Raw genomic sequence first — 27,458 nt, 5'->3', positions numbered from 1 at the left:
TGTTGTAATTATATTCTTAATACAATTAATGTTATTTATGAAATTAAATAGGTTTGAATTAGAGAACGTAGATTATAAATTGATTATTAGGTTACTTGTCATATTTAGTAATTGTTTTAGTTAAGATAAAAAAATTAATTAATAAATTAGATAGATTTTTAATCAATTGATGTTATTAACAAAATTATGGTTGAAATCATAACAACTAGAGTCTGTGTTAAGTTTTGGTTAAAAAATTATCATAATTGGAGATTTTATTCAATTTAGATAATTTAGTTTTTAATTTATATAATTACATATTTTGTCATTGATATTATTAAGGACAGAGTAATAACAGTTAAGGTTCGCGTTGAATTGTGAGATAATTTAATTTTGATGAAAAGGAGTATTCGATCTTATTTTACAAAATATGTCTTCAAACTTTTTTATATTGTGTCATTATAATGGTACTATTGTTTATTATACGAATAATAGTTTCACTTATATTAACGAAAGTATTATATTCTTAAATGCTACTGGAGGCATGTTATTTGAAATACCAAAAAAATTATATGTGGCAAAGTTGGGGTTGAATTGTAATGATGTTGTGATCAATACAGATATAACTCCTTCAAACCTAATGATAATGAAAATATGAATGTCATGTGTTTAGTTGAAAAATCAAATGATGATGACGATGACGACGACGACGATGGAGTGATGAGGCCTTTTGTTCTAGAATTTAGTTATGATACCGAAGTTCATGACATGTTTTGTAATAATTAGTTTGTTTACCGTAGAAAATCATATAGTAATAATGATTTGGTAGTTGAACAAACTTTCAGAACTAAATTTGATTTGGTGAAGTTGTTAAGCAATGATATATTGTGTGTTTACTTGAATATCGAGTTCAAAGTTCAAACCAAATATTTGTTTGATTAGAAGTTAAAAGTTTCATCCCATAAGGCATGGGCTGCAAAACAACTATCATTTTTATTACTGATTTATTAATAAAACCATGATTCTCATTAGCAGTTGAGTGAAAACATTACTATTTTTATGATATTTTATTATCTTATGTTATATTGTCAAATCTTTTACCAAACTACGCTAATTTGGTAAAAGACCCAAACAAGTAAAGATAAAATTCTCTCTCCCCTCCACCAGCTCTGAATCTGACCATCTCTACCTTTCTCGGAGTCCATTTCGTAAGTCATGTAGATCGACCTTTGTAGCCAAAGAGATGTCGGGTTTCTAGCTCTTAACATCTTCAACAGAATTACCTACCATTTCAAAGATAAGTTCGGCTGGGGGGTGGTTTCAGCTTTCAACCTAGTAATTTTTAACGGTCTTTTCTCAAGTGTATTTGTTCATTTTATGTTATTAACATGTATTCTCTACTAGTATGAGAGGAAATTGCCACTGCGTGAGGCAAAAGAATTCCTCGTAAAATTAGTAAATCACTGACACGGTATGGCACAGGCACAGGTCAACCACCGAAACTTTCAGCAATTCTACCCTCTGGTATACGTTTTCAATTTTGAGTTTTAGCTGTGTTTGCCATTAATCTCACACAGATCAGTTGTTTTATGGAAGCTGTCGTTAACATATCCAAAACTGCAAAATCGTCATAAGCAATCAATAAATTGGCCTCCCGGCTTTCATTTTACTAGGTGATGTTTGGAGCGCTATCGGAATAATGTTTTATAAAAAATAATATTTTTTATTTAAAATTTTTATATTAGTTTTAGATTGTTTTTAATTTTTTATAAAAAATAAAAAATATATTTTAATACATTTCTAAATAAAAAACATTTTAAAAAAACAATTAATATTACAATACTACATACTACCTCCATTTAAATGGCATATCGGCAGGACGGATGGAATGACGGTGCAAAGTTAAGTTTTATCTACAATTTTGTCTGGGTCTCTGCCTAGAAAGGAGCTACTGTTTATTTCTTATTATCAACCAAAAAAAAAAAAAACAAGAATTTTACAATGCAAAACGCCCAATGCCTTAGCTGTTACCAGCTCCACAATAATAGTGCAAATGGATTCCAAGAAAATGGTCACGCAACCATTTATTTCAAAAACTAAAGCAATTGTTTTTCTCTCATAATCGTAGTAGGTTGAAGAAACTAAATCGAAAACTCACAAATAATGTATGTAGTTTGCCAAGAAATGCAAAGCAAGACTTAAAACTAACAAAATTAAATCCTAACCTTAAGAGATGTAACTTAACTGGTCAGATTCTAAATTTGCTTTCTAGAAATCATCAATTCGAGTCTTATAAATCTCAGGATCACTGAAGATTTAAATAATCATTAACCTCAAGGCTCATAGAATTAGTTAAAATGCACGCAAGTTAACCTGGATATTCATATTAATAATAATAAAAAATCAAATCCTCAAAAAAAAACTTATGATTTTGCCGTACGCTCCAGGTGCATTGTAGATATTGTCAACCATCTAGATTTTTTTTTGGATCAAGTTCATCTTATTAAAAAACGATAAAAATATGAAATTGTCCCCCTTAATTTAATTAAAGAAAGGAAGAAATATTCTCATATAGTAAAATAAATTTAAAGTCCATCTCTCGTCTCCATCAACGCTAGCTGGTCTATCTCTCTCATGGTCCATTTCGTGAGTCACATAGATTGACCTTCGCGCCTGCAGAGATTTCGTGTTTACCACTCCCATTTCTTCAACTCAATTACCATTGACAAACATAAGTGGGGTTATTTACCGTGGAATTGGCTATGAAAATATCGATATCAGTATGAAGGTTGTTCTGTTAAAACTTGTTGCAAAGTGGATAAAAAAGGAAGGGAAGAAAAGATTTAATCCAAGCTCACAAAAGGAGCAAATTGACCTTCAAAAGCCACAAGGGAGTTTGAAGTTCGGCAAGTCAGTCAGATCCTAGGATTTCACTCCTCCAAAATCCTCGTTCATATTCGCAGTTGACTGAAAAAACAAGTGCAGAACTTGACCCAAAAAAAAGAAGTAAGCGTCGCAACAACAACGAAGCAACCTAAGTAGTTCCTCTCTTTCCAAGGCTTGCAGCTAGCGACGATTACTACCACAACCGTACGTTCACATGAAGCTTTCAAACACTTTCATTTCCTTTCTCTCCAAACCCCCGAAATGCATTTCTTTTCAAAAACTTGTTCCTCCTCTTCTTCAATGCCATCATACCCCTCTGTTTCTTCCTCAAAGGATGACAGCAACAACTTCCATGGCACTGCTGGTAATTCCTGTAATACCCGTGGCCAATCTTTTATGCAGAAGAAGCTTGAGCGGCAGAGGAAGCTTAGGCATGTCAGTGATCAGGAGCTTGGCTTGAATCTCACTCTCACGGACCGACCAAATTCTCCGCCTGCTGACCCTGATTCCGCCAAAAAGTCGTGGTCTCCGGGCGGGGCGGACTACTGGTCTTCGGTGGCCGTCCCGCATCCATTGCCAGTACCTGAATCGCTTTTGACTAGGAAACGGGAGTCGTTGGGTTCGGTTTTGACCCAGGGTCATCCCGGATCATCGGAAGAAGGCCCGGGCCATGTGTTAGGGAGGTAAGATCATTTTGTACATGTTTTTTTTCATTTCTAAATTGGATGCTAGTTTTTTTTTTTTTTTTTTTTTAATTATGAACACTTGTATTCATTGTGGAAGAGAAAAGTACTAAACAAGTAGCTGAAGGCAGTTGCGTTAGTTACAAGCAGGATAAACATTTGTGTTCTCTGTTCTCTTTCTTTTGTTTTTATTTTTTAGTGATTGATAACGAGCCTGTAGCTCAAGATCTTGGACTCAAGTCACCCCCTTGTAATCAAGAACGCATACCAAGTGATGAAACTACAGGTCATGACTGCAAGGATAAGGCTAATCAGCCCTTTGAATATGTGCTCATCCGTGACAACAAATTTGAGTAAATGATATAAAGATGGATATTGAGATAGATGAAATCGAATGTAATGGGTGCATTTGGTATGATATATTTCCTATAGCAAGTCAAAATTCACTTGCACGGTATCAAATCACTTCAAGGTAACGTGATCAAGTTCTGTTTCTGTGTTCCCTGCATGATGTCAGTAGGGTAATCTATATATTTGCGATGAGGTTAGGATTTGGAGGCAATCTTTAGAAACCTAAATATTGTGACGTTGTTTGATTGTCGAATTGCAAATTTTTCGTATATAAAAGTATGTCACTATGTTGATCTTCCCTATGGATTTGGCTATGAACACCATCAGGAATAGCACTGATCACATTGCTATAAAGTCTGCCAAACCTTCAAGCAATTTTCGTCAGAGGTTCTCTTGGCACGCAAATGTTGAAAGCACTAATAGTGACATAAGACTGAAAATCCCTGCCAGAAGTGCCCCAACAAGTGGTTTCTCAAGTCCTTCTGCCAGTCCACCAAGATTGAATGCCAGGGATCTTTTTGCTTCTCGTGTTGCCACTGAGTCGACTAAATCTTCAGGCGATTCTAATAGGGTACTGTCAAATGATGTAAACGTTGAAGGTGCTATATACAAGTTCAGGGGGGTTACTTCTCCTAGAAGTGCCCCGACAAGTGGACTCCCAAGTCCTGCTACTGTTAGCCCACAAAGATCATACACCGGAGACTTTTTACCTACTTTAGTGGCTCGTCGAGAAAACCAGGTTCAGTCAACTTTGGAGATTCCAGACTTCGGTAGGCTTGCAAGCCATTCTTCACAAGTGCCACCAGTTAAAACTGTTTTTAGTCCTGAACGTTCTCCATTTCATAGCCCAACATTGCAAGGTTCCTACCTTAACCCCAAAAATATTTTTTCATTTCTATCAAATCATCAATTGTTTCAGGGAAGTTCCAATGAGTGGCCTGAAAGCAGTCATGCAAGTGCTCATCCGTTGCCTCTTCCTCCTAAAGTTGCACCACTACAATTTTCCATTCCGTCCCCACCGACTGTCATCCATAACACCTTAGAAAAACTAAATGTACCTTTCAATAAAAATCAATGGGTGAAAGGAAAACTTATTGGATCTGGTACATACGGAAGAGTTTATATTGGAACCAACAGGTAAGCTAGTAGTTTTGAAGCTTTTGTGCTTGTTTCTTGACTTTCTTCTTCAGTGGAGCGTTAATTGGTTGCTTTTATTTGACAGAGTGACTGGAGCCTCATGTGCAATGAAGGAAGTTAATATCATCCCTGACGATCCAAAATCTGCTGAATGTATAAAACAGTTGGAGCAGGTATCTTTGTGTTCCTTATAGGCATTTTAACGATTTCAATTCACCATATCCATCCTTATAATTGCAAATATTAAGGACAAATGCAGAAACGAAATTTAATCAAGTTGATTGGTGGATTCTATTGCCATGTGTTGCAGGAGATTAGAATTCTACGTGATCTAAAGCATCCAAATATAGTGCAATATTATGGCAGTGAGATTGTGAGTGTTCCTTTGTTCCCAGTAATAATGTATCAGTTTAAAGTTTCTTCTCGTTTGATGACTCAAGGAGAGCATTTTGCTCTGCGCAGGTTGATGATCATTTTTACATATATTTGGAGTATATTAATCCTGGATCGATCAATAAGTATGTCCATGAACACTGTGGACACATGACAGAATCCATAGTCCGCAATTTCACCCGCCATATTCTCTCTGGGCTGGCTTGTTTGCACAGTACAAAGACGGTCCATAGGTGGGTGATTCATGATTGACGAAGAGGAAAAATGAACTCTTTTAACCGTCAGTATCGTACTATGCCAAATGTCTTTCAGTAAATTGTGAAAAAAATAGAATCTTGTAAAGAGCAACACCGTTATAAAGAGTAGAAATGGCACGTGATTGTTGGATTAAGGACATTGTATGGAAGCATGATGTGTATCTGTCATAAAGTTGAGGCTTTTCTCTGCTGGGCAGCTTTAGTGATTTGAACAATTATGCTCTACAGGGACATTAAAGGTGCAAATTTGCTTGTTGATGCATCAGGTGTTGTTAAGCTCACAGATTTTGGGATGGCAAAACATGTGAGTTCTGAATTAACTTTGAACACTTTGTTTGGTTCTATTACAAACTCTGTACTTTTCTCATTGTGGGGTTTTTGTCTATTCTTGTTGTTGCACAGCTCTCAGGACTATCATATGAATTGTCCTTAAAGGGCAGTCCACACTGGATGGCTCCAGAGGTACTTCATGTTGAAATTATTATAGATACACAACCCGTGTGTGCTTGTGTGGCTTATCGATGCATTTTCTTCAAATTCATTCTTTTATTCAGGTCATAAAAGCTGTGATGATGCAAAATTGCAACCCGGAACTTGCTTTGGCTGTTGATATATGGAGTCTGGGTTGCGCAATCATTGAGATGTTTACTGGCAAACCTCCATGGGGTGACCTTCAGGGGGTGAGTTCATAACTACACCTTTTCCCCCTTAGTATTCACTGCCTAGGTTGTTGAAAATTAAACGGATACCTATTGTCATATCGCAAAGTGTATATTCATTTATTTTATTATTATTTTTTTAATTTGGAATACAAGGAAAGAACATTTTCATCACAAAATCTTTTGTGGTTAAAATTTCCTTTTCTATTAAATATTGCGAAATGTATTTGAAGAATGTTTCCATCTGCACTCATTTTTGAGCATGCATTTAAGGTACTTGTCCTGCAGCATATTGCCCACTGCCTTGGGAGAGCAATTGCTTGATCTATTGACGGGGTTGCAATACCTTCCAAAGCTTTTTCTTATGTCATTGCTCTTTTAACGTGACCTTCAGTAAAAGACTATTAATTTCTCAAGTAATCCAGGGAGAAAGGATTGGCTCTGAAAACCACTCATCACTGTTTCTCCTTGCTAATGTTGACATGGCTTGTAGTGAAGAATAGCTATCCTTTTTTGAAGAATAAGATATTTCATCATTGATGTCATGATTTGACGAGATATATAGGAGAGCCTTGTAATAGAAGCCCAGTTGCAAATAATAAATGCCCAGTATTCAATCTTTGACCAAAACACCTCTGTTTCCTTGGTGTTATCGACCGAGTTTTTTTATCAGACCACACAAAACATTATGGTTTCTCTAGTTTGCGTGTTAGTTCTTGATTCGTTAAATGTAAGTTCAACCCAGGATTTCATGTGTTCTGATTAAGAATTTTGATGCAATGAATGCTACATATCAGGCTCAAGCTATGTTCAAGATTTTGCATAAAGATCCACCTATGCCAGAAACCTTGTCACCAGAGGGAAAAGATTTCCTCCGCCGTTGCTTTCGAAGAAATCCAGCAGAGCGTCCCTCGGCCATGACGCTACTTGAGCATCCTTTCGTGTGCAGATCAGGTGATCTTAATGTGCCAGCAAGCACAGAAGCAGCACCTGCAGTGAACCTCACGGTGAGTATCAAACTCCTGTTCTTTAAATGGAGCTAAAAGCATTTCATTGTACCCAAAAGGCGTGCATATAATTAGTTTTCATGCTAATTGTTTGGGGTGCTTTTATAGGATAATTCACAGAATTTGAGAGATCGCGCCGCAGAAAATGACGTGCTGCAAACCTCCCCGGGCATGCGGATGAGGAACCATCACCTGCCAAGAAGTAGGTTGTATATTAACTACTTGCAAGATATTTTATTTATTTAATTTTAGTTGCTATTTTCATTGATTAATAATTATTTTTTATTTCTGTGATCTTACACCCACAGCGAGACCAGTCAATAAAGCCAAAGTGTACACGTTCAGCTGGGCTTCATCTTCTCAGCACCCACCTTGTTCAGCACTCGAAGCCCGCCCTTACATATCTACAGCACAAGTGCACAACTAGTTCATGGTTCACATAATTTTACCTCTTCTTCTAATGTTTCTGCCGATTCGCCACCTGGTGCAGCAAGCAACCATCCTCTGGCGCTTTTAAGGAGTCATGGAAGGGAAATCCCACGTCTGAATTATGCAGTGATGATTGTCACGAGACATGGAAGCAAGGCTGCAGGGGTCCTACATAGATATACTCAAATTGTCATTTCGGCATTTGATTTGATTGTAGATTCAATTAATTATTTTACCTCATTCATGGTTAGAATTAGTGTTGTATAAATAGAGAGGATAATTGGTGTATGTAGAAATATTGTACAACAGTGTAACAGAAAAAACGAAGTGTAGATGAAATGTATTGATTATTTGTGTGAAATTAAATACAAGAAAAGTAGATTTTTTTCAACCTAAAAAAAATATCAAATCATTCTTACTAGTGTAGTAGATCTTTTGTGTTTAAAAAAATTTTGATTTTTTTTGTTTCATATTAAATTTTTTTTTATGATTTTGAATTGTTTGTGCAATATCAAAAATAAATTTTATATGTGTGTATATATTATTTTAATGTATTTCCAAACGAAAAAAACTTTGAAAAGCAACTACTACCACAATTTCAAACACTACCTAACTTTGTAAGTCTAAAAATAATTTGAATAATCGGTAAAAACAAAGTTTGAATAAAAAGAATTTAAGATGATATTTTAAAAAAATAATAATAATTAGACGACAACATATTTGATCGACTATGGTTAACCTATCAAATCTTTGATTTAGGTTATCAAACTGTGATAACCCTATATAAAGCAAATCTAACAAATTATGAAGTTAAATTCTTAATAAACTCAATATTAAATGATGAAATTGAAAAAAAATTAATTGAAAGGAAAAATCAAATGAAAAAAAAATACTCAAGACAATCCGAGTTAATCTGTCAAATTCACAATTAAGATCATGAAATCAGAATAACCTCATAGGAAATAAATCAAAATAAATTATAAAGCTTAATTCTCAACAACTCAATGTTGAATGATGAAATTAAAAAAAAAATCAATCAAGAAAAAAGAACATAAAAAACAACTCGAATGAACTTTGGTAGACCCACCAAACCCAGGACCTAGGTCATGAAACTAGAATAACCTCATAGAAAATAAACAAAAAAATAACCCGAGTCAGCCCAGGTTAACTTGTCAAACCTGCGACCAGGATTATGAAACTGAGATAACCCCACACAAAGCAAATCGAAATAGATTATAAAGCTCAATTCCTAATAAACCAATTGTTGAAGGATAAAACTGAAATAAATTCAATAAAAAAAAGACACAAAAAAATAACATGAGTCAACCAAGGTTAACTTGTCAAACTCATAATTCAGGTTATGAAACCAAGATAACACTATAGAAAGCAAATCAAAACAAATAATGAAGTTGAATTCTCAATCAACCCAATATTAAATGATAAAATTGAAAAGAGAAATACTAATTAAAAAAATATCGAGTCATGCGAGTTAACTAACCAAACTCGGGACATAGATTATGAAACCAAGATAACCTCATAAAAAATAAACAGAAAAAATGACTAAAGTCAACCTACTAAACTAGCAATAAGAGTCATAAAAATAGGATAACCCTACATAAAGCAAGATAAGATAAATTATGAAACTTAATTCTCAATAAACTCATTGCTCAATAATAAATTTGAGAAATAAATCAATAAAAAAACCACAATAAAATGATCCAAGTCTACCCAGATTAACTGTAAAACCCGTGAACTAAGTTATGAGATCGGAATAATCTCATAATAAACAAAATAAAACAAATCATGAAGTCAAATTTCTAATCAACCTAGCGTTGAATGATGAAATTGAAAACAATGCTAATTAAAAAAAAAACTAAAATCAAATGAGTTAACTTACCAAACTCGTAACACAAATCATGAGACGGATATAACCACATAAAAAATAAACCATAATAAATTATGAAGCTTAATTTCCAATAAATCACATGTTGGAGGATAAAAATAGATAAAAAAACATAGATTTTAAAAGAAAAAAAACAAAGGCAAAATAAACTATTACAATGAATTGTATTTTGTGAGGTGGTGCATAATAAAAGCACCACTCCTTTTAGTTTTTTGTTAACTAGATAGGTAGATCTCGCTACGCCGCGGGCTGAATAAATTTTTTCCTAATATGAATAAAAAAAATTAAGTTGATGCTAATGTTTTTTAAGAAGTAAGAAAAATATGAGATCTTGATCATTGACTTAGTAGAGTTTAATAAGTCTGATTAATTTAATAATATAATTTTAAAAAAAACATCATAAATAATACGAACAAAAAAGGTAATAATTAATCATTCTTGAAAGGAGAAAAAAGAAAATCCCATTGAAGACCTACCATTGCTCTACTATAGACAATGCTCAACCACTAAAAATAGCTTATCGAAACGATTCAAAGGCCATTGCAAAAGGCTTCATATTGATACTAAGAGAGGTCGCACGTACCATTAGAGTAACAAATCAAAAAGCAAACTAATCAAAATATCATGAGATAAACATCTTATTCTTATATTTAATAAATTAATCTAATTTAATTTTAAAACAAAATTTCTAAAAAGAAGACAAATTGAACATATAATGATAAATAAAAAGACCCGAGATAACTCATGTCATTACCAAAATTAATGAAAAATCATATAGAAAGAAAATAAAGAAAATAATAAAATCCAATCTTAAATTATATAAATGTAGAGTGATGAAAATAAAAAAAATGATCTTGAAAAAATAAAAAAAAAAACCAAGCAAACCTGAATGAATTTTCTAAAATTAGAATAATATTTCAAACTCGCAACTTATAAAATCCTTATTTCAAGCTTAATCAAAAAGCTCAACTTCCAACAATTAAATGTTATAGCATAAAATAAAATAAAAAGATTAATCTAAGAAAATTGCCAGGGAAATAAAAATTAGCAATCAACTAGTAAGTATCAAATTGGTAGAAAAAACTCTAAAAATGATGAAATAGTAAAAATAATAAACCCGGATAAATTTTCTAAAATTAGAATAATCTTCCAAACCCGCAACTTATAAAATTCTTATTTCGAGCTTAATCAAAAAGCTCAACTTCTAACAAATTAAATGTTGTAGCATGAAATAAAAAAAAGATTAATCTAATAAAATTGCAAAGAAAATAAAAATTAGCAATCAACTAATGAGTATCAAATTGGTAGAAAAAACCCTAAAAATGATGAAATAGTAAAAAGAATGAACAATTAAAAATCATATAAAATAAAATAAATATTAATTAAAAATATGAGGACTAAATCTGAAAATAAAAAATTAAAGAGGTTGAACTTGAAAAAAAATTCAATTTCATAAACCATCTTAAATAAAACAAACAACAATAAATAACAGGAACCAAATATGAAGAAATAACAAAATAATTGGCAACTTCTATTTTTTGCAAGGTCAAGAGAAGGGGAAAGAAGAAGAAAATATAAAAGATCCCACATATTAAATTGGATGAATACAAGTGACACACCTAGATAGAGGGGGAGCCTAGATGAACACATGACACTCATTAAAATATCAAACACACTCTAAATGTGTAACTGGTAATGCGGTGCAGAGTATTTTTTAATTAAAAATATATTAAAATAATTAAATAATATTTTTTTATTTTTAATACTATTACATTAAAATTATAAAAAAACATAAAAAATTTAATATTTTATTAGGTTAAATTTTTTTGGAAAGTAAGTTAGAATCACAAAAACAAGGGATCAACAGCTTAAATTCTTAAATAAATCTGCAGGGCCCTAAACGTATCTTCTTTCACGAGCCCAAAAGGTGTGAGCAAAGGCAATATCAACAGGCCATAAAGTCAAACCCATTGCTGGCCCCTTCTCAGCGGACAGCAAAAGAAAAGCCTTTTAAAATATCTTCTGGTTCCCGCTCTGTCCTTCACATTCCCCTTCTCGCTCTCACACTCAGCTAAGCTTCACTCAACCTGACTCATCAATCGATTGCAAATTCATGGAAGAAACAGCTGCAGTACTCACAGTCAAAGAGCTAGTTATCCGTGCTCAGCCACTCACCGGTACATCTTCCCTCAAATCCAAACTAAACTCAACAAACCAAAAACCCCAATCTCAATCACCACTACCTTCCACAAACCCTAACCCTAAAATTCTTACTCCCTTGAACCACTCAGTGATCTTACTCGGAACCTTAACTCTCCCAACCGAAACCCTAAAATGTCCAATCAGGAATTGCTTTCGATTCTCAGATGATTCATCCACAATCTGCTGTGATATTCTCGATTTCCGTGTCAATATAATCGGGAAGAAGATTCGAGTTCTCGCTTGGAATTTCATTCCTTTGAAACATTTCTGTGGCGGCGGCTTCTTAGAGATTATCAAATGGAGTTTTGTAGATTCAACCAGTAGTGTAATATCTCGCAGTTCGAGTTCCTTAGATTTATTTCCATTAGTTTCAGGTTCGCCTTCTAATGAAGAAGATCAATCCAAGGCACGTTATAGCGTTAACGGTCCAATTGAATCGATAAGTCCTGTTTTTATTGTTCCTTGTTCAATTGGTGATGGTCAATCACAAAATCTTCGAGGGTTTGTTGCGCGAATTATGGTTTGTCAGTGTAAAACATGTAATTCTCCTGAATCAATTAAGTTTTCGCATAGCATAGATCAAGGAAGCGATTCTCATTCTTTTACAAAACCTTCCTTTGTGTATTTTTGTGGTGCTTCGTGGTGTTGGCATCCTGTGATTACGAAGCTTGTAGGGATTGTGATTATGCTATCTGGGTTGAAAAAGAAGTTAGTTTTTATAGGAAAAGAGGAGTCTCAATTGATGTTTGTGACTACTGAATATTCTGTTTTGCAATTGCCAAAAGTGTTGAAGAAATGGCCACCGCTCTCGAGAAATGTTATCCGAGGGAATGGGGAATGTGGTGTTTATACCGGAGTTGTTAGAGGTGTGTATATGCAAGGGATGGTTGTTGAATTGGACAAGGAAGTGTGGCTTTTATTAACGGATCAGCTAGTTACTGCACCACATAGTCTTAGAGAGGGTGCGATTGTAAGTGAACTAAACTTTCTACCTTTTTTTATATCTAAAATAATTCAATTAGTACAATTAAAGTTTAATCACTTTAACTTATGAGAGTGGCAACCCGATTTTTTTCTCACCATTAGTTTTTGTTTTAGATATCAGCGAGGAATGTCCATTTTGTGAATCCAAAATTTTCTTGGACAAAAATGCTCGTACTTGGGGCTTGCTTCAAAACTAGCATTACTGTGGAATCGTTCTCCCCATTGGAAACTGGGTATGGGCTACTAAATTATGTCTCTTGAACTTCCCTTAACGATTATTGTGGGCTTATGCTTACTTCTCATGGAAATTGAGCGGTACCATTTCTGATAATGGACCCAAACTGATTCTGTATTAATTTTGGCATGTGCCCTGATATTTTGAAATTTTGTCTCGCTGAGTGGTAGGAAAACATGTAGTAACTTCTTTAGAACATTATAACCTGGCCCACATGTATGTTACCGATTCAATTGTATGCTGCAGATGCCATATGGTGGCTCAGTCACAGAGTCAGCTGGGGAAGTTCATTGAGTCCTTGACATTTTCTGCCAGACTATGGTATGGAATCTGAGCATGGTCCTGGGAAATTCAATAATTTACAAGATGATTGGAATGTGTTAAATTTTTAATTGATTTACTTTACATATGATGGCTGAGTTTCAGGACACTGCTTGTTATTTCATGCTTCCGGAAGAAGTTTGCTGGGATTTTATCTGAAAAGGAGATTCTGGGATCAAAACATGTAATTTACTCTCTCTAGGTTTTGCTTCTGTCAAAGAACTGGTTGGAGTTTCCTGTGCCTGTGCATTCCTTTTCACATCCATGCTTATAAGCCTTGATATCATATGCTAACTTGACGTGGATGGGTGCAAGGTATTATCAGAAGGAAGGGCTAGCTCAGATGTTTGCTAGATCACATTTGCCTGAATCAATTTTTCGAGCTCGGGTAAATTGGTAAATCCACAGTTAGATGAAACTGATACCGGTCTTTTTTGTTATACATACATGCATGCATAGTTGCATGCATACATACATACATATGTATATGTGTGTGTGTGTGTGTGTGTGTGTATTACCTTGTAATGAGTGTTTTTTTTTCCTTTCAATTTGGCAGCTTGGAGTACTGACAGAATTATGCAGGCATGAATCATGTGGCTGTGGTAGTGAGCCATATCATGGTAACCTGAAATTGGTAAGCTTTTAGTTTTGAGCCCCATTCAAAACATCTTTGCAACAGCTTGCATCAGCTCATCCGAGGGCTGATTTGATCTGACTGTATGGAGTGGTCATATTATTTTTTAGCCAATATGCAATATGGTCATGTGAAAGCAAAAGGTTCATTTTCCTTCTACTCTTTTCAGGTGGCACCTATCTCTATTTTGCTCAGTCATTGTGATAACATGTGGATGAGGACAGTATCAAATGACTGTCATACTTCACAGGAAAAATCTCGCTTTAACTTACTGTCACATGAAAGGACATCTTATTGTTTGCCATTGAGGAGGAATTTTTCGAGCGAAGATATAGGCATTCTTTTGCTTGGAAGTCTGAAGGTTAGAGATGTAACTTCAATGTAGAGCATGTAGTAGACTTTATTAGTGCAACTGTTTGTGCTATTCTGGTCAAATATTCAGCTTTGACATGCAGAAGCAAGCATGGACGGCATTGTTTCCCCACTGTATTAACATATTAATGGATAAACATGTAACTGAGGCACGAGTGGACATCTGTAGCGTAATTGTTCAGGTTATTGATGAAGAAGAGGATGCATGGGTGATTGGTAAGAAATAGGAGAAGAATGTACTTAAGATTAGGCAATATTATGTTTATTTTATTATTTCAATATTCTAAGAAGGGTACTTATAATAATTGTGAGGGTAGAACCAGCAAATCATGATAAATTGTAGCATGGGTGCTGGATATTTTTGCAATTCTAAACCTAGGTTCAAAAGGCTTGTTTAGAGAAAACAAAGGGTTAAACTTAACTTTGACGATGGATATGCAAAAGTGGTCTTTGATATAGATTGACTAGTAAAACACTGCTGTCCATAAGTGCCAATTAGATTTATACAGAAAATAAGTTATCTTAATAAGTGGATGAGTGCACAAAATGAGCTTCTTGTATTTGTTTTTTAGTTTTTGTTTTTAAATTATATATGCAGTATGAGTGTGTATGTGTGCTTGTTTATAGGTGCATCATTGTTTGTTTAGATGCTGTCCCTTGCACTTTTTGGGCTCTTCTCCATCTTTTCTAATTTTGTCAAGATGATATGGATGAAGTTATAAGCTCCTTTTGATTTTATAAATATTTTTACTGATCCTCCAGATCTCTCCATCTTCTGGAAGGTTGCAGTTAGTTGATGCGACTGGAAGCATCGATGTTCTGGTACCCGACCTTCCATCCACTTGGAAGACCAACAACATCTATGAGGTGTAGCTAATGATGATTCCAAAACCTTTTCCCATCATCTTGTCCGCTTAATGTATTTGAAGTTTATAAATTATATGCACTCATCTTTCAAATAGATTTTTCAAGTATCTTTAGTCACTTTGTTTTGGCCTCATTTTACAGGTTGTTGACTATAGTCTCATTATGGAAGGCATGCCTAAAGTTGTGGATCATTTGGGGTTGCTCAACAATGAGTCTCTCTCATGCAGCCATATCTTTCATTATGTGCCACGGGCAACAGAGATGAACTTGGCAATATTTTCCTATTTTCACTTAAGCCGTGCAACGTGCAGAAATCTTTGCTTTTATCCTTCTGTGCCCTTTAATGAAGATCTTCAGGAACTTCAAAGTGGAAGATTTCACTTGATTTGGATCTCACACAAATATCCTTTGCTACATCAGGTACGCTTGCATATGCCAAATAGAGTTTTATCAAGGCTTATAAAACGTGCTCCAAGTAATTTTCCCTTCAGCCACTGCATGAGTCCAAGAAGTTAAGAAAGTAAAAAAGAAAAAAGAGTTTCTGTTTGCATGTTTAATAACTATATTGCTTTGTTCAGTTACAGAATTCTGATCTTTCTACATTCATGTCCACAGTTACAAGGTGATCCAGTGATACCAAACAGGGCCAATGTGTTTGTTGAGGCCGTTGTCCTGCCTTGGGACCTGTCTATTGCAGGCATGGATCCAATTGCACATTCTGGTGAGATTTCAAGGATTTGGCTGAACAAACCCTTGAGACATTACATTGGCGAAAACAATGAAGAATATTTACCCAATAAGAAGTGTAAGATGGATTGCATGCCCAGCCAGGCTTTTGTTTCAGTTTTAGTTGATGATCAGAGCTATGTTGGCAGTGAGCTGAGCGCTTGCTCTGGTTCTCTTAGGGAATCAACTAAGTGGAAATGTGGAGAACTGAGCTGTCCTGAAATTCCATGTATGGCCATTGCTAGAAATGCCAACAGTCACAACTTGGTTAGTTCAGGGAAGTTGTGCTGCACAAATTGCAAGGTAAAGATTGGTGCTGATTATAAACCAAGTGGCAGGAAGATATTGCTGGAGTTCAGTTCTGACAGTTTATTCAGGTATCAGGTGTGTCAGATCCCCTCAGTTTTCTTCATTTCCCTCAATTTTCAGAGTTTTGGTATTCATCCAGTGCAGGGATGATAAAATAGTTTTGCTATTTTACTTACCATGTAGGACAACTTACATTGACTTTCATCTAAATTGCAGATGCTGCAGATTGGGGGTTACTATGTAATAAAGCACCATAAAGAAGAATCTTTTTGCTGTCTCAAGGACTACAACAATACTGGTGGTGGTAAAATTTGTGTCTCTTCCAGAATATGTCTGTGGAGCCTTTCATTCTCATCTGATGATGTTACAAATGATAAATCATTAGATGATGCTCCTCCTGGTGATTCTTCTCTAAGCAATGAAGAGGTTCTGATGAAAAATCAAGTTGAGCTACTTCTCAGGAGGTCTACTGGAAACTCTCCAGAATGCTCAGATGTCCAGCTTCATCTCTCTGCCGATATAATGCATCTTTTGGTACTGAAGCTTAACAAAATGAAAGAAGGCTTCATGCCAGTTGTGATGCCAGAAGAGGCTTTTAATGGATCTCCTCACTTTATGACCAAAATGTCTGCATCTAGTACGCCCTTCGCATCTTCCAATTCCTGTTGTGTATTTCCTGAAGGAAATTTAATATCTGTGCTTGGCAATGTTGTCGCCTTTCATTTTTTAAACTCCAATTTGGCCAATGCTCATTCAAGCTGTGAAACCGTGAGTGACATTCCTCATATGGGATGCTTTCAGGGGATTCCAAGCAGTTGTTGTGTTCATGTTTTAGTAGACAAGCAAATGGTAATTTCCTTTCAGACTGTCTCCGTAACGTGGAAGTTGTGTATTCTGATTTAATTCTCCACTTTTATTTTTTATTTATATATAACTGCTTCATCTTGCTGTATTATTATTTTTTTTCTGTTAGAGATTTTTTTATTAATGATGGATTCATTTAATAGGTGAGAATTTTTGGTTCTTTGAGCAAACATGCATATGCTGTTGGATTTGGAGCTGGTGTAAATGCCACATTTCATCGAGTTCTTAAATTGAGGTATGGAATCCAAAAAAGTCATGAGCTGTAATGCTTGAATTATATTGGTCTATATTATAGTACTTCATACGGATGTTATTGCAATACTATTGTAACATTTCTTTTTTAATTTTTGGAATATGGATCTCATCAGCTCTCAACATTGAACTAGTGCTTCTTGAACTTTGTATATCAGAGGATCTTATAATAGCTTTACAAAAAAAAAAAAAAAAAGACCTTCCAGGTATCGGAAGAGGTTGTTATACAATTTTGCTTTAGAGGTAGTTGTAAGAAGGTATTTTCTTCAAAGTCCTTTTGAGTGTCTATTTTCATTCCATATCCTTCTGTGTCAAAAACCGACAAGATTAAGATTTTAAGTGCTGTGATAAGAAAATAAGTGCAGATAAGCACTGGATATTGCATCTAAAGTTGATGGCAGGGGAAAGTTTCACTGCATTGTGTAAAACTGTAAAAGAGTAGCATTTGCAGTTACTGGTTTGAAAAGAGAGGTATGATTGCAAACTGGGCCCTAGTTTGGGGGCTGGGAATAATTGCTTTGCTCAGTGTCCAAAATGACATTAATGGCTCATTTTTTACAGTATAGTGTGGTATGGAGCAATATAGGGTTCCTGAGATATCTATTTTTACAATCTACAGTCAGGGAGTTTTGTTAAAAGCTGTATTTATTAGAGTTCTTGGCTATGTGTATATTGTTATTAGTTTCAGATCTTGCATGAGTAATAATGGTAATGCATACTCCAATTTGTGTTCATACTCACTTTGTTAGGTTTAAAGTTGTGCTATTGTGATACTTGACATGTATGATCTGTTGTTTGCATAGTGGCTGATCTATCCTTCAGTGTCCTTTGCTCTTCCTTTTAATCATGTTATTTATGAACCGTGTCTCCCCTTCATGTTAAGCCTCTTTGTGAAACCTGCTCCTAAACCAATCCTTTATGGTTTAGTAAGAAGTTAACATATTATCAATTGTTGTTTCTTGGTTTTTCAGGGGAACAAATAGATTGATGCTGACTCCTGCTTCATTTATAGTGATCAATTCCTTAAGGGTTGCAAATGAAGCGTCCCAGGAAAATTCTTCTGATTTGTGGTTATACAGATCATCAGCTGCCTCTTTGGACAAAGTTTCGTTTGTTATGATTTCAGAATTGAATCAACGCACAGAGAGCAAGCCTGTGAAGTTCTATTGCAGGGTAATTTTTGTTAGATTCATGAATTTATCTGTTCTTCTCTCAATTGCATCCTTCCTTTGTAATTTGTTATTGTCAGATAGGAAGAAGTGAACATTAATTGTGTGAAATACTTGTAACCATGATTTATTTGCTCATGTCTATGATAGGTTGTTGCTGTTCATGTCCTGGTTCTGGAGAACAGAAAATATTTGGCATCAAAAGTTCACTCCATGCAACATTTTCTTGACATTCCACTTGCTTCTTTTGTGCTGGGTAAGTTATTTCTCATCTTTATAAAGCATTTATATCATGACTATATGGTATTAATCACTTTTCTCTCTCACTATCTGCACGGACAAGTTGTGCCATCTCTCTACCTTGAAAAGTCAAAACATTGTATTTGTGTTTGCAGTGTTGTAAACAGCTTTAATCAAACCTCAATTGGGAGTTCTTTATTGTGATACAAGAAAATAGAGCACATACTAAATGGATCCACAATGTGCCTTGTTATGCAGCACCTTTTGCATTACTGAATTAAAGCTATTGTTAATTGTAAAACTATGTGATGGCTAAATGGTTTATTAAATTATATTTAGTCGGGCTTTAATTTATCATGAATTAGACAGGCCCCTGCGTGTATATTGAGGCACTTGTGAAAGATGCACAATGGAATACAAAAGGATATCATTTACAAGCTGTCTTTTGTCTTTTCATTGGACATTTTTCTTTCTAATTCCTATGCAATCATATTATCCTCTCTTTGCATGTATAGATGATGGATCATCATCATGTTATTGCTGGGCTAATGCTGAAAGAGCAGCAACTTTGTTAAGGCTGCATGAAGAACTTCCGATGAGAGCTTTTGAAAGCAGTGACTGCACATTAAAGCGGGTAGGGATTACCAAGAGTTCCTGGAAAACCACTATGTATCATCTTGAAAAGATGTTAAAGAAGCATCACAGGATTGTCGTGAAAAACCACGGGTCAATGGTAGATTCTTCATATCAAGATCTTAATGTTTCTGTCAGTTCAGATGATGACCTCAGCAGCTCAGATGACAACCTCCTGAAATTCATAATCTTCCATGCTTGCTTTGGAACATTTTGGGTAAGTTTATAGTCTGTCTGAAATGAATTCATGGAGAAATTAAACCACCAAAGTACAAGAAATAATTTGTATCTCGAGTTCAGGACAGTGAATCATCCAGAACTAAATAATTTTGGTTTAGTTCTATGTCAATCTAATCGCTGTCCAGTAACCTGAAATATTGAGTTCTCCAATATTTCCATGAGATACGGCAAAAGTAGCCTGAAATATGAAGTTTTCCAATAGTTTCATAGGATATAGAAAAACAAGGCTTCACATTGTCATATGAGCAAGATTCTAAAAATTTTTGGTTTGAGCTCCCCTAACACTATCACATCTTTTTGCTATTGACAGACTGTTACAGCGAGTGCGATGGAGATGAATGCTGTTAATCAGTTGGAAAAGGAGCACCTTATGCAAATGGAGATGGCCCCGCATCCCATGCAGAATGTATGGGCTAGGGAAGTTTGTTACACGGATACTCGTACCGAGGCCTGGAACATGGTTCAAGAACAGCTAAGAAGGTAAACGTTTGTTTCTTGTACCACTAATTTTTCCTGGATGTGAAGCGACTTCCTTGCTAGTTCTGCTCCTTAGTTGTGTTGTAGGGACCAGGCAGCATAATCCTGCGAGTCCGGGGACCTTTTTGCCATGTGTTTGTGTACCTGTTGTCTTACCTACAGTGGCATTCTGGGATTGACTGCTATTATTGTAGTTATATGATTTATTGACCCAAGCATATCATTCTGTACCCAAGCATAGAATCTCTTCTTCCACATTCGGAACACGAGGTTAGGGTTTAAGATTCTGTACACAAATGCCAGATACAACATAATGATCGACCTAGGAGTTTGTATATACGAAAGACATTTTAAGAAAATTCATATAAGCCTTCTGAGCATATACATGCTGTATTGTATCATGTACTCTTTTCAAAGCATGTATCTTTTTTTTTCTTTTTTTTTGATTATCGTGGGTGTCCGGGCCAGCTTGCGCGCACCTCGACTAATCCCACGGGCCCTGAAGTTAACGACCATGTAAGCTTCCAGTGGCCATCATATGAGCAGCCATAGGGTTTGAACCTGAGACCTAAGAGGGAGCAAACCTCTTAGTCCCAAACTCTTACTACTAGGCCACCACCTAGATGGTTAGCATGTATCTTTTCTTGGTTTGCCTGATGATGGGGTCATGAACACCAACAATATTTTAAAGTTAGCCCATGCTTGCTTTTTTGGCATCTCAAGCTACTTGTATCTTGTCACAAAAGTTGTGAAATGCAAAAATTGTAATGATAAGTAGATTCAACCTGGGTAATCATCTTTTAATATATTTTAACTAGTCCTTTGTTTATATGATTCTTTGTACCTGTGATCACTGTTAATAAACCCTACTCATATCTCATATCGAATCGGGTTGGGAGTTGAATGGGTCAAACCTGGTCAACTTGACAGATCAATCAAGTAAAGAACATAATTTTGATTTTTTTCTAAAATGACATCATTACTTTTTTTTTAAATCTTGAAAAAACATTTTTTTTTTGCGAGTTTTATAACTATGGACTTTCAATCCGACCAAGGAATGGATCTCATAACACAGTGAAATTTACTGTGCTGGTACACATGCGATGTAATTTCTAATATGATTTTCTGCGGATAACTTTAGCCAGTGGTGTCTGTTTTGGACACACCGTGTAACAACTGGTGAAATTTACATGCATGACTCACCTACACGCAAAGATTGCAGGTTTCTATGTGGTGGATGAAACAGTTGGGACTGGTCAGTTTTGAGTCAAATTGTGTCTTCTCGATGTGACAAACACGTACTCAGAGAGAATATAGTGCATGGGTTAAGGTTGTGTTTGGCATCATGGCCTTCGATCAAAATGCAGATAGGGTTATCGATCTAGCATATGGAGGGTTCCCAGACATATCCTAGAATGGCCAGTCTCGTACGCATGCTGAAAAGGAAAGCGTTCTATTAATAATTTAACTTGCAATCGCACTGGTGGTGGCGAACGAGGTGCAATCAGATCCATTTTGTTCCTCACTGTTCTTCACAGGAGCAATTACCGAGCATAGTTATAACACTCAGGTTGGAATAAGATCTAAATTACTTTCGGATGAGTATATATCAATTCGAAGTATTGAAATTTTTTGAAATCAAATTGGATCTAGATTTGGTATATCAAATTAAGAATTAATTTATCAGGTCCATCAAATTTGATCTGTTTAATTTGATCACACATCACTGGTTTGAATAGCCAGGCCACGTTGGGTTTTATAATAATCTTAGCAAGATACAAGTTTCTTGGGTGGTATTTGCCCAACTCTATTCTCCAGTGGGTTCGGCTCCCTCCTAAGGCCATTCTATTAGCGCGCGTAAATGGCATTCGAGAAAAGGCAACTTAATATTAAGAATTATTATTATTTTAATACCTTATTCATGTTTTAACTTTTGCACGAGAAAGAATTTCTAATAAGATCGGGTTTCTTCGTAAATGGATTCTAGATTGGTCGTTTGTGATACACACGCTCACACGCACTGAAACATCTCGGACATTCATTGGAGTAAATTTTCTCCTCCTCAATTTTTTTTATTGTGTTCTTCTATGTCTAAATTGAGGTATCATTTGTTAAGTTTAGGACAAATTAAAACATACGTGACCAAAGTGTAAACTATTGAGAAATTCCATCACCAATCTAAATTTTGATTCAAAAATTCATTTGTATCCTTCTACTTTTTCTCTTCAACCTTCATAGTCCCTATAATTTTCAAAAACTCAATTTTGATCCAAAAAATTATTTTCCTTAATTTTTAGTCCTTGAGTTTAAGAGAGGAGATAGAAAGTCGCTAGATATCGGAGAAAAGAGATAAAGTCATTGGTTTCTATCTATTTAGGGTATAAAAAAGATATATTTTGGTGTTAACGAGTTTCATTCGATAATAAAAGTTTGATGGTGATTCTTAAACCTCAATACTGCCTCAAAAAACATATTGAAGGCGAGAGAGAAAATTCTTACCTGAATTGATTTTGTATTCTTGGATCATTTTTTGAGTTTTTTTTAGCTTGATAAATTAGTTTTTTTTATATTATAAGGGCGTTATTTATTTTTTTAGGCAAAAAATGGCTTGAAAATGGGGTTTGGGCCCGAGAAAACCAATGATTTTGTTAAGAAAAGGAGTTGACAACAGACATGGTTCATACTTGAGAAGGTTCATTTGCTTCTAGCGGTGCTGACAAATAGAACCACTTGGTTGTGAATCTAGTGCTAGATGACTTATCGATTTTATACATGTAGGACTAACATCGTTCGAAGAGGTTAATTCAAGATACTTGAGTGGAATAAAAAAACTAAATTTTAAACCTTTGAACATCTTAGAGATTATCTAGATTATTTTGATATCAGTGATGAGTTGTATATTATAAGTCATAAGGTATGTGAGAAAGGAATTGGCTAGTGATTTCAAACCTCTACACATGTTAGAGGTTATCCGAAATGCTTATCTTTAGCACGTGATGTCAAAGCGTTTCTTAAGGTTGTCACAGTCCACTTCAAAGAATTGGACCAAGGAGATTCGTGGTTCCATAACCAGTAGATCTATTCAATTTGTTTCACATGCAAAACGGATGGTAAAATTTTGTTTTATATGATAATTTTTTTAAAATTATTATATTATATGAAAATGTTTAACTAACAATAGCTTCTTTTTATAAGCTATTGTGTAGTAGCTTGTGGAGAGCCAAACCCAGGAGTTCATAGTAAGTTGGATTCAAATATTTTTCTATGTTATTATTCTTTTTTATATTTGCTAATTTTTTTTTCAGGAAACATATAATACCCAATTGCATAAGAGATACAGAGATGATCTTTCGACCTATTCAGAACTTAACCTGGATTTGTAGTTGGAGTTTGGATTTACAGGTGGATCCGATAGAAATCAGGTTTATAATTTCTCAAAAACTACGATCGAGGATGTGCGAGTAGGTCATAGTGTCTCAATTGTTGGGGCCTCACGGTTCAGCTCGAGCCAGCAATCATTGACCGTCCAAGCGATCATACAAGAATATGTTCAAGCTAAGATGACCCAACTTAGTACAAGACAACCCAACTGATGGATAAATTGAATATTATCGAGTATATGTTGGAATCTCTCACTGATACTTGTGCTCCACCTCATTGCCCTCCTAGTTCCAGTGAAGACCCCCCTCTTTCTTCTCTTCCAACTTCTGTTACCTAGATAGATAAATTATATTTAATAATATTTTTTAAATTAATAATTTAAATTTGCTTTTTTATTTTAATTTAATTATGTTTTATTCTTTGTAATTGTATTGTTTTTTTGTTTTGTTTTTTTTAATAATTTGGTTTAATACCAAAGGAATATTAAACATCAATAGAATTACCGACGAACTTAACCCCTCAAAGGATTGGAGAGAATTACAAGACTTTTCACTATTAGATTTAATTTTCCGATGAGTTAATTTTGTTAATAATATGCATATAATCACCAATAAACTTACTATTAGTTTATTATGTCGGTAATATGCCATAATCATCAATGGATTCACTAAGAAAATTATTGCTGGTAGACTTTTTTGCTTGACGTGATAATTTTGTTTTAAATATAAGTTTGTAAATATATTAATGATTATATTACTAACAAAATAGAAATCACCTGCCATATATTTTCTAACAATTTTTTTTGTTTGCTATATCATCTTTAACTTTATTTCTAACAAATCAGGCTTTAAAAACTGAAGAAATATTTTGTCGGTGTTTTGGTATTTTTTGGTAGTCCTGAAACATTCTTTTGACCCCAGTACTTACATATTCAATGTATAGTTACAAGTTAATAATTCAAACTCCAAATAAGAGGGCCAGGACTGGGCTCCATGAGAAAGACCAATCGAGTGGTCTTAGGAAGGGGATGTGTGTGACCAAGGACCCTGCATCGATTATGGAGTGTCGTTTAGTATTTTGCACATTTAGAACATGCATGCCTTTGCAGCCCTGATCAAATATAAAAATCCAAAAGTGTTGCTGCCATAAAGTGGGACAGCAACCCTGTGAATATTTCACACTTGGATGAAAGCAATGCTCCCGTTTTCGTCATGCCATATCTAAGCAGCAGCGCCATTACTAATATTCTTTTCGATCTTGAGCCTTGAGAGTAATTTTCTTTCAATTTGGAGCACTAAATATATTTCTTAATCAGATAAAAGAATAGACGAGCATGCCACAATCGATTAATTCGATACTTGGTTTAGCAGAGCTTCTTGATGTCTTGCGATAGTAAACAAGATGGTGGCGACCATTAATGATGATCTGGCCAGCTGTTTGTCAAGGTTCATGAATACTACTAACTCGGCATATAGTAGCCAAATCTACCTTAATTATCAAGTTTTTCAGGAAGAATTAATTCTCCTTCAGTGATAGTCAAGGGTGATGAAATGATCTTCCGCTGAGCAAATAGTATAATTTTAATGTATTTGATCTCCAATTTTGAATTTCTCGTGATGGACTAGGGCTACGCTGAATGTGCAATTGTGTATATATATGTATCTGCCAGCAAGAAAGCATTAACGCTTAATATCAGCAAAAGCGAATAACGTCTGAGGCTGAAACTTATAGTTTTTTTGGGGTATGTTTATTGTTGTTTTTAAAATTGTTTTTTTTTATTTGAAAATGTATTAAAATAGTTTTTTTAATTGTTTAAAAATAATTTTTGAAATCAATACATTATAATAAAAAATCATAGTTAGGAAGTGCTATATTTTATACAAATAATTAAGATGAACGTATAGATAAACATTTCAAGGAGAAGAGCGGAAAAAAAAGAAAATTAAAAAATAATAATGAAATCTTGGATACATATCAAAAATTCAATAATGAAACTCTGATATCATTAAAAAAAAAAACAAATAAACTTGACAAAACCAGCAACCTAAAAAAATCATCAATGATGACCGGAGAATGGAGTGGGTCAGTGTGCTGCTCAAAAGATATGTTCACTAAGTTCTTAGCATTCAAGCTCCTCTAATTTTTTATTTGAAAAAAAGCATCCTTAAATCCCTCTGTCATGTCAACTCCTCAGATCCTTATGTTGAGATTGTTAAGATTCTCAGAATTTTATATTTCTTGATCGGATACTCTCATTCTTGTTCTAAAATGAGAACTCATAATTCTGCCTCTATTTCTCTCTGTATATACGATGGAAAAAATAGCTCCATAGACAGTATACACGCTGACATGTGCATTTAAGGAAGGTTCTTTTAAAATCTCTCTTTCGCAAGTACAAGATTCATTCTGAAAAATTTTATTCCAAGATTTGTCAGACAAAAGATCTATGAAGGTAATCTAATCCAAGAGTTTTACATGGAAAAACCCATAGTGATAAAATCTTAATGGTTGAGTAAATCAACCAAAATATCAACACCAGGCATTGTTTAACCTCTTCTCTAATTAATTTACTCCTAATCAATGAAACCCTGAAGGACTCTCACATTTATAGTGTAGAACTCACATACTCCCTTACTTCCCTTGCAATAACATCCCTCATCACATCCCAAAATCCAGCCGGCAAACTCTCCGCCGTCCTCTCCACCACCATTCCACCATTGCTACCACAAACTGCACCACCAATCCCCGGCGGGGCAAGAGTCAACGCTGTCAACGCATCCTCCTCCTCTCTCACCATGCCATCTGCCATAGATCCTGATGTCATATTAATATCAATGCATTCGTTATTGTTGCCATAATTACTATCAAAGTTGCCTTCCAAATTCATTTGACTTTGGCGTTGTCTTGCCCTTCTCTTCAACGTGGAATTCCAGTGGTTCTTGACCGCATTATCAGTACGACCCGGAAGCAACCTGGCAATGGTGGCCCATCGGTTACCATATCTGGCATGAGCAACCAGGATTGCTTCATCTTCAGCTGGAGAGAATGGACGGTGCTCCACATTTGGGCTTAACTGATTGCACCACCTGAGCCTGCATGATTTCCCAGACCTACCCTTTATGTAACGGCTTATCAAGGACCAGTTTCTTGGTCCATGTCGCTCAACAAGCCCAGTCAAAATCCTGTCTTCCTCTGAACTCCATGGACCTTTAATTCTGGCAGATTTATCGGTACTTCTTGGTGTTTTATTGCCATTGAAAGAAGACTCCGAAGCGGAAGAATCTGAAGAAGAAGTAGAGCACATGTTCATTGTTTCCATACTAAATAAAATCACAAAGAGTGAGCTTCAAAGAAGAGGAGAGAGTTTGGGTTAAGGGCTTGGTTTTGAGAGTTGGATAAGGGCATTTATCGAGTTACGGGAGTAAAGGGTTTTTATATGTGGAGTGGGAAAGAAGGTGGAATGGAGAGGGAGAGAGAGAGATGACTGAACTTGGTCTGGTGCCCAATGGGCTAGCTTCCTTTTTTAATAGAAATAGGTAGAGAGGGTTCTTCCAGGAAACTGGCCTTTGTAAAGTTGATGGGAGTCTAGACGGGAACAAGCGCGTTCCCTCGGTCGCGCGCGTTACTTTGTTATTTTGTTTTCAAGAATTCCATTCTTGGACCAAATTTTGTTGCAGGTCCGATCCTGGGTAGTCTGCCCTCTGTCATTTGACCATTTTGGGCTTCCAAAGGATTTGTCAGGTGTCAATAGAGAAAATAAGGACTAATAGCACACGATTATAATTTTTGCAGGAGATTGTTGTGGATTTCGGGATAGTATTACTTTTTTTAAAAAACATTATTTAAAAATATATTAAAATAATATTTT

The 27,458-nt window shown here is 35.1% G+C and overlaps 3 protein-coding genes across 12 annotated transcripts; 2 read left to right on the top strand and 1 right to left on the bottom strand.

Annotated features, from left to right (window-relative positions):
- The first annotated feature begins 2,821 nt into the window (after positions 1–2,821).
- Positions 2,822–8,131, top strand: LOC133691505 (mitogen-activated protein kinase kinase kinase 5-like). 2 transcript variants are annotated; one of them, XM_062112040.1, is made up of 11 exons: positions 2,822–3,548; positions 4,227–5,036; positions 5,122–5,209; positions 5,347–5,409; positions 5,499–5,662; positions 5,915–5,990; positions 6,089–6,148; positions 6,241–6,366; positions 7,143–7,352; positions 7,461–7,554; positions 7,661–8,131. In XM_062112040.1, the coding sequence occupies exons 1-11, from the start codon at positions 3,127–3,129 to the stop codon at positions 7,777–7,779; spliced, it is 2,232 nt and encodes a 743-aa protein (XP_061968024.1). In that variant the 5' UTR covers positions 2,822–3,126; the 3' UTR covers positions 7,780–8,131. The 2 variants fall into 2 exon arrangements, with proteins under 2 accessions (XP_061968024.1, XP_061968025.1); XM_062112041.1 differs by having other exon boundaries at positions 7,461–7,558.
- A 3,539-nt stretch (positions 8,132–11,670) lies between these two features.
- LOC133692418 (CST complex subunit CTC1) lies at positions 11,671–20,610 on the top strand. Of its 9 annotated transcripts, XM_062113332.1 has the most exons (17): positions 11,672–12,856; positions 12,985–13,103; positions 13,352–13,426; positions 13,532–13,610; positions 13,752–13,814; positions 13,983–14,060; positions 14,230–14,421; positions 15,195–15,299; positions 15,441–15,719; positions 15,915–16,409; positions 16,551–17,183; positions 17,342–17,433; positions 18,422–18,623; positions 18,770–18,875; positions 19,375–19,709; positions 20,043–20,212; positions 20,286–20,610. In XM_062113332.1, exons 1-17 carry the CDS (start codon positions 11,798–11,800, stop codon positions 20,386–20,388), a joined length of 4,185 nt encoding a protein of 1,394 aa, XP_061969316.1. In that variant the 5' UTR covers positions 11,672–11,797; the 3' UTR covers positions 20,389–20,610. The 9 variants fall into 9 exon arrangements, 6 of the variants coding, with proteins under 6 accessions (XP_061969317.1, XP_061969318.1, XP_061969319.1 ...); XM_062113333.1 differs by lacking the exons at positions 18,770–18,875; positions 19,375–19,709; positions 20,043–20,212; positions 20,286–20,610 and having other exon boundaries at positions 11,671–12,856; positions 16,551–16,971; positions 17,136–17,183; positions 18,422–18,561; XM_062113334.1 differs by lacking the exons at positions 17,342–17,433; positions 18,422–18,623; positions 18,770–18,875; ... (1 more) ...; positions 20,043–20,212; positions 20,286–20,610 and having other exon boundaries at positions 11,671–12,856; positions 15,915–16,402; positions 16,551–16,725.
- Positions 20,611–25,990: 5,380 nt separating this feature from the next.
- On the bottom strand, positions 25,991–27,383 carry LOC133692988 (transcription factor MYB73-like). The gene has a single exon (XM_062114173.1). It carries the CDS (start codon positions 26,907–26,909, stop codon positions 26,196–26,198), a length of 714 nt encoding a protein of 237 aa, XP_061970157.1. The 5' UTR covers positions 26,910–27,383; the 3' UTR covers positions 25,991–26,195.
- Between the last annotated feature and the right edge of the window lie 75 nt (positions 27,384–27,458).

This window comes from Populus nigra, chromosome 4 (assembly GCF_951802175.1).
Source record: "Populus nigra chromosome 4, ddPopNigr1.1, whole genome shotgun sequence".
NCBI classification, from domain to species: Eukaryota; Viridiplantae; Streptophyta; class Magnoliopsida; order Malpighiales; family Salicaceae; genus Populus; species Populus nigra.
The sequence above is the reverse complement of the archived record's forward strand: the minus strand, read 5'-3'. Positions and strand labels throughout refer to the sequence as shown.

Bases quoted from the DNA above. Each gene is read 5' to 3' on its own strand.
- LOC133691505 (XM_062112040.1), top strand. From the start codon at position 3,127: ATGCATTTCTTTTCAAAAACTTGTTCCTCCTCTTCTTCAATGCCATCA. The intron at 3,549-4,226 runs GTAAGATCATTT...GAACACCATCAG, and splicing joins CCGGGCCATGTGTTAGGGAG to GAATAGCACTGATCACATTG. The intron at 5,210-5,346 runs GTATCTTTGTGT...CATGTGTTGCAG, and splicing joins GTATAAAACAGTTGGAGCAG to GAGATTAGAATTCTACGTGA.
- LOC133692418 (XM_062113332.1), top strand. From the start codon at position 11,798: ATGGAAGAAACAGCTGCAGTACTCACAGTCAAAGAGCTAGTTATCCGT. The intron at 13,815-13,982 runs GTAAATTGGTAA...TCAATTTGGCAG, and splicing joins AATCAATTTTTCGAGCTCGG to CTTGGAGTACTGACAGAATT. The intron at 14,422-15,194 runs GTTAGAGATGTA...CTGATCCTCCAG, and splicing joins TTTTGCTTGGAAGTCTGAAG to ATCTCTCCATCTTCTGGAAG.
- LOC133692988 (XM_062114173.1), bottom strand. From the start codon at position 26,909: ATGGAAACAATGAACATGTGCTCTACTTCTTCTTCAGATTCTTCCGCT.